This window comes from Ictalurus furcatus, chromosome 26 (assembly GCF_023375685.1).
Source record: "Ictalurus furcatus strain D&B chromosome 26, Billie_1.0, whole genome shotgun sequence".
Lineage (NCBI taxonomy): Eukaryota > Metazoa > Chordata > Actinopteri > Siluriformes > Ictaluridae > Ictalurus > Ictalurus furcatus.
In genome coordinates this window covers 16,549,281-16,554,529 of record NC_071280.1, presented here as the reverse complement: position 1 = coordinate 16,554,529, position 5,249 = coordinate 16,549,281, and the positions used below count along the sequence as shown (strand labels likewise).

General features: G+C 36.2%; 1 protein-coding gene across 1 annotated transcript; it reads left to right on the top strand.

Moving 5' to 3' along the window:
• The first annotated feature begins 931 nt into the window (after nucleotides 1-931).
• On the top strand, nucleotides 932-3,887 carry dand5 (DAN domain family, member 5). Its single transcript, XM_053615594.1, has 2 exons — nucleotides 932-3,130; nucleotides 3,508-3,887. The coding sequence occupies exons 1-2, from the start codon at nucleotides 2,660-2,662 to the stop codon at nucleotides 3,781-3,783; spliced, it is 747 nt and encodes a 248-aa protein (XP_053471569.1). The 5' UTR covers nucleotides 932-2,659; the 3' UTR covers nucleotides 3,784-3,887.
• The last annotated feature ends 1,362 nt before the right edge of the window (nucleotides 3,888-5,249 follow it).

Genomic DNA, 5,249 nt, shown 5'->3' with positions numbered 1-5,249 from the left:
CACAAACTGGAGGATTTAAAAAAAAAACACTCAAATATCTATAGTGAAAATATCTTAAATATAGTCACATTTATCTAATCTTCTCATGGTGAGATTATGATCAAACAAATATCATATAACTCAGAGTATAACTCCGATTTCTCCACATTTTGGAAATCAGAAAATATTTTTGCTTCTTTTTAATAAATAAATAGACAAACAAACAAACAAATATGCAAGAGACAAGGCAGTGTTTCTCATGTATTAATGATGTCTCCGGCTACTTTTCCATGTTGATATTAGCCTACAGGAAATTCGAAAATATTATATTATAAAATTATATATATATTTTTTTTTTCATGTACTTTAAATTTTTTTTTAAATAAATAAATAAGGTAATTACACAATTAAGGCCTAGTTTCCAACAGACAAATTAATGAAATACCTATGCTAAAATATGAATCCGGTTGAATTATTATTGATTTATTGGTTTAATATTTGATATATTTGCATATCTAGTCTGATCCCCTAAAAACTGAAATGACCCTAGAGCATAAGAATGGGCTAAATCTGCCCCCTTGTGGTTGTAATGAAAAATGACAAAAGCTTAAAAAGTTCAAATTCCCAAAATAAACAGAAGTTTAAGTGTTTCTGTGTCGGCTATTTACAAAAACATCTGGAAATATCTGAATTACAATCGCTAAAACAGACATATAATACACAGAAATCGCTTTTATATTCTTTGCTTTCGTTTCAAAAGTCCGATATCAATAAAGGGTTTCTTCTAAAGCTAAATGCTCCCATCAGTTCCGTGTTTATTTCCACATAATAATAATAATAATAATAATAATAATAAATCACATGCAGATGTGTTTTCAGTATCAGTGCTGGGAAGAGGGTCAACTCTTTTAACTTTATAAAAGATAGTGGGGGGGGGGGGTTAAAACGGAAGTGAGACATGCGTGGCAGTGACGTCATGTGGTGATATTCAGGACTCTTGTCAGCTTTGATGTAACCGCAGTGCAGGTGTGCGGGATGGGGTGCGGGATGGAGATTCACACACTCCCTGTAGAGAGTGTGAAAGTTACCTGCAGGCTGTGGGAACTCGGGTGTGTTTACAGGACACATCAAGCCCTGCTCTAAACACATTACAGATTTACAGGTTTATTACAGGAGGCTTTCTCATCAGCCTCGCGCTTCCGGGAGAAACGATATCGACCTGTGTGGTCACTGTAAATAATAGAAATAAAGTGAACAAAAATAAAGGGAATACATAAAGATGGGTGCATTTCATATGGATGTGTGTGGACACTGTGTCTGGGTCTGTTTTATCTTAATATATTAAGCTCTTTTTTTTCTTTTCTTTTCTTTTCTTTTTTTTTTAAGGCTTATTTGTTATTAAGCAAGAGACCGTTACTGAGACTATAGTGAGACAGAAATCCGGAATTTCGACTTAATAAACAACAACAAGAACTGACATCAGATCTTTATACGAAAGGAATTTAAAAATAAATGAATGATCAACCTCGAATGACAATCTAATAGGGCCATGAAACAACCAATAACAAACAAAAATCATGTAGAAATAATAACACAACATGAGAAAATCACATTTATTTATTTATTTATTTATTTATTTATTTTATTAATTTCCATTGATGTTTTTGTTACAATATAAATTCACTAGGCCTGATTTAGTAACTTTGTATAAATTTTTATACGATATGATTTTTTTTAGTATCTTAGCACAATTATTTTATTATTTTTTTTATAGTTTGTCTTATATACCGCCTTTTACTTTGTAACACTTTGAGACTGGCCTCACAGAAATGTTATTATTATTATTATTATTATTATTATTATTATTATTATTATTATTATTATTATTATATAATCATCATCATCATCATTTTTGGTATTAAAAAAATACATTTATACATGAATATAAAATAGGCGTAAATAAAAAGATTTAAAAAAAAACCTTTGTTTTTAAAAAGTTAAAAACAAAATAAATAAAGACAAAAACAAAACAAAATATATCAAAATAAACGATCTATCATGAAATAAAATAAAAAACAATCATATACATTCAAAACATCTTGTTTTATTTTTATTGAAAACAAATAACATTGCTGTCCAAATAAAATCAGTACTCCATATCCTATTTTATTCATTTTATTAAACACGATTTTTTTTTGTTAATTTGATTTGTTTTGTGTGAGATGAACAGATTGACATGTGACCATCGGAAGACCCGAAGACTGAGTGGTCAGCTTTTATTTTTCAGTTCCCACGGCTCTGTGAGCTCCTGAGCGCGTTATCACCACCTCTCCAACTCACCTGCTGTAAAACACCAAGCTGTCGTGTGTTAACTTTCCCTCGCTTTACACTCCTGAGATGATGCTGATGATGTGATGATTACTGCACCAGTTATGGCACTTGAAAGGAGCAGAAGCTACCTGAGCACCTTTATAAGCGCGAGCTCTGCGCGTTCACTTCACACAGACAGCAAGGTGACCATCCGCAACCTTGAACCGCAAATTCTCTCCAACCTTCAGAAACTTGGCGATTTTTTTTTTAACCCCCTTGAATTTAAATTCGTAAAGGCCTACATAGTGTTTGTTTTTTTTCCCCACTCTCTTCTCGTGTTATTTTGTAGGCTAATCTTCTCTTGTACAAGATGCGCGCTCTTGGTTTGGCCACGTTCCTGGCTCTGGCTGCTTGTCTGTGCGCGCTCCCGCGGCACGTCAGCCAGGACCTTCCTAAGCGCGCGGAGTTTTCAGATCTCGAGTTCTCCGGTAACGGAGCAGGTAACGAACCGGTCAGGGGATCCGTGAGAGTGGTTAAAGTGAGTCCGCACTTTCTGCGTCATTCCCCGGGTCTGCTCGGGAAACCCGCACTGAAGCGGGGCCCGTTTCCAGCCTTCTTGGAGCTGGGTCGCCCCGGGCCTTCTGTGCACGCGCACGCACCTGCAGCGTCGCTCCCGCACCTGAGCGCGAGCTACACCGGCGCCGACGCCAGGAAGAGACAAGGCCTGGAGATGTGGCAGAGGGTGATGCAAAAAAGCGAGCCAAGCAAAGAGGTCCTCTCACTGCCATTTAACTCCAGAGATGCGGGAACGCAGAGCTGTGCGGCGCTGCCCTTCACCCAGGTACACTCTCCTCATTACACATCAGAATCCTCTTGAATAACTCGTGCTCACATTAATCCTCACACTACATTAACAATCAGTTTTGTCTGGTTAAAAAAAAATCACGATTAATTTATTTTCTCATATGATCCCGTGTTGTTCACATGATGTCACGTGCAAATTCAGGGCACAACATGTTGCACGCTTTTCACGTGTGAAATGTATTTCATTTTCATCTAAGGGATAGCCAAGAGAGATTTTTTCACATTTAATTTTTTATGTTTGTATTTATTAGGCTACCTTTTTTGTTGTTGTTGTTGTTCTTCTTCTTCTTTTTCTTCCTCTTCTTCTGTTTCTTCTTATTATTATTATGACCTAAACGTTTGGTGTGTCCACAGCGGATAACCGAGGAGGGCTGTGAACCGATAACCGTCCAGAATAAGCTGTGTTTCGGTCAGTGCAACTCCATGTTCGTGCCCCCCAACGGAGGATCCGGCATGCACCGCGGCGGACCGCCTTGCTCACGCTGTGGCCCGTCCAGAGCGCGCACCGTGCACGTGCCCATGCACTGTGGCTCGCAGGTCCGAGAGAAGCGCGTGATGCTGGTGGAGGAGTGCAAGTGCGAAACTGGAAGAGAGGAAGAGAAGTCTGATAACATGCCCATGCATTTATAACCCGCACTGTCAAAGTGTGTGTGTGTGTGTGTGTGTGTGTGTGAGTGAGTGAGTGAGTGATGACAAGAGCGCTTATTCGCAGAATTCTACCCAAGGTCCTACTTTTTGACGAGAGAACCTCATGAGGTTCTTTAATCGGTTTTGTTAGTTTGATTTTCCAAACTGAAACTTTATCCAAGCATCTGTTTGGTCATTCCAGCGGATTATTTTACTCCAACATGTCATTGCATGCTTTTACCGAGTGATGTCGTTGTTGCACGACGATTTTGTAGGCTACCTGACACAATAACTGTTTTTAAGTTATAAAGCAAGATAGTTTTGTATACACTGATGTCTGCCGTGTTGTTCTTGAATATGCTCAAGTTAGTAAGTTTTTCTTGGACATATTTTTAATAAGTTGGACATTTCTAAGGATCCCTGACTGCAAACATATTGCTAACACACTGACTACCTGCTGGAAAAAAAACAAACAAACAATAAAATGCATCACAGAAATTCTAATGCTTTGCACTACAAATACCATTACAAACCATCAGCTGTCAACCATTAATACCATTACTATTACTGATCCTTAACGATATCCACTAGACATAACATGCCACCAATAGAAGGCAACAAATTACCAGTAGACACCCACAGGGACCATTCAGTTAAAATGCATTAAAATCAGTACAATTCGCATTATAGCCATTAAAACCATTACAAATTCTATAAGGGTTTATATATATATATATATATATATATATATATATATATATATATATATATATATATATATATATATATATATATATATTTTACAGATGTCAATAATACTAAAGATCTTCATAATGATGACTGAAATCGAATCATTATATCATACCAACTGAAAAATATATTTAAGATACTAAAATTGTAAGGTTCTATCTGAGTAAATATTGGGATTTAAATATATTTTAAGCTTCCGTGATTCAGACAAACATAGTGTAAAAGCCTAGGTGTATTATTATTATTATTATTATTATTATTATTATTATTGTTGTTGTTGTTGTTGTTTACCAGCTTAGGGTTTGTAGCTACATTATGTCATACTATAATAAATACATTTTAGAAATGAACGACATAACAAATTTCCTACAGACTTTACTGCAAGCATATATCTAGCATCACAGCTGTTATAAGGCGTAATAGAATAGTAGAAAGTTTATTGCCAGCATTCTCCAAGGCTTGGTGCATATTTTAGTGCGGTACAAGATAATCACTTAATAAAATTGCTTAAATATATAACTTATAATGCATCATATATCAATAACAATATAAAGAGGCCTGATACATTTGTTGTGGGGTGGAAAACAACAACAACAACAACAACAACAAAGTGCCTATTTTGCATTGCCTCTCAATCAGTAAGCGAGCGTCTCTTACAATCCAGCACTCCATTAACTAACTTAAATGCAACTCTACTTCAATACACTGCTCTCTCTCTA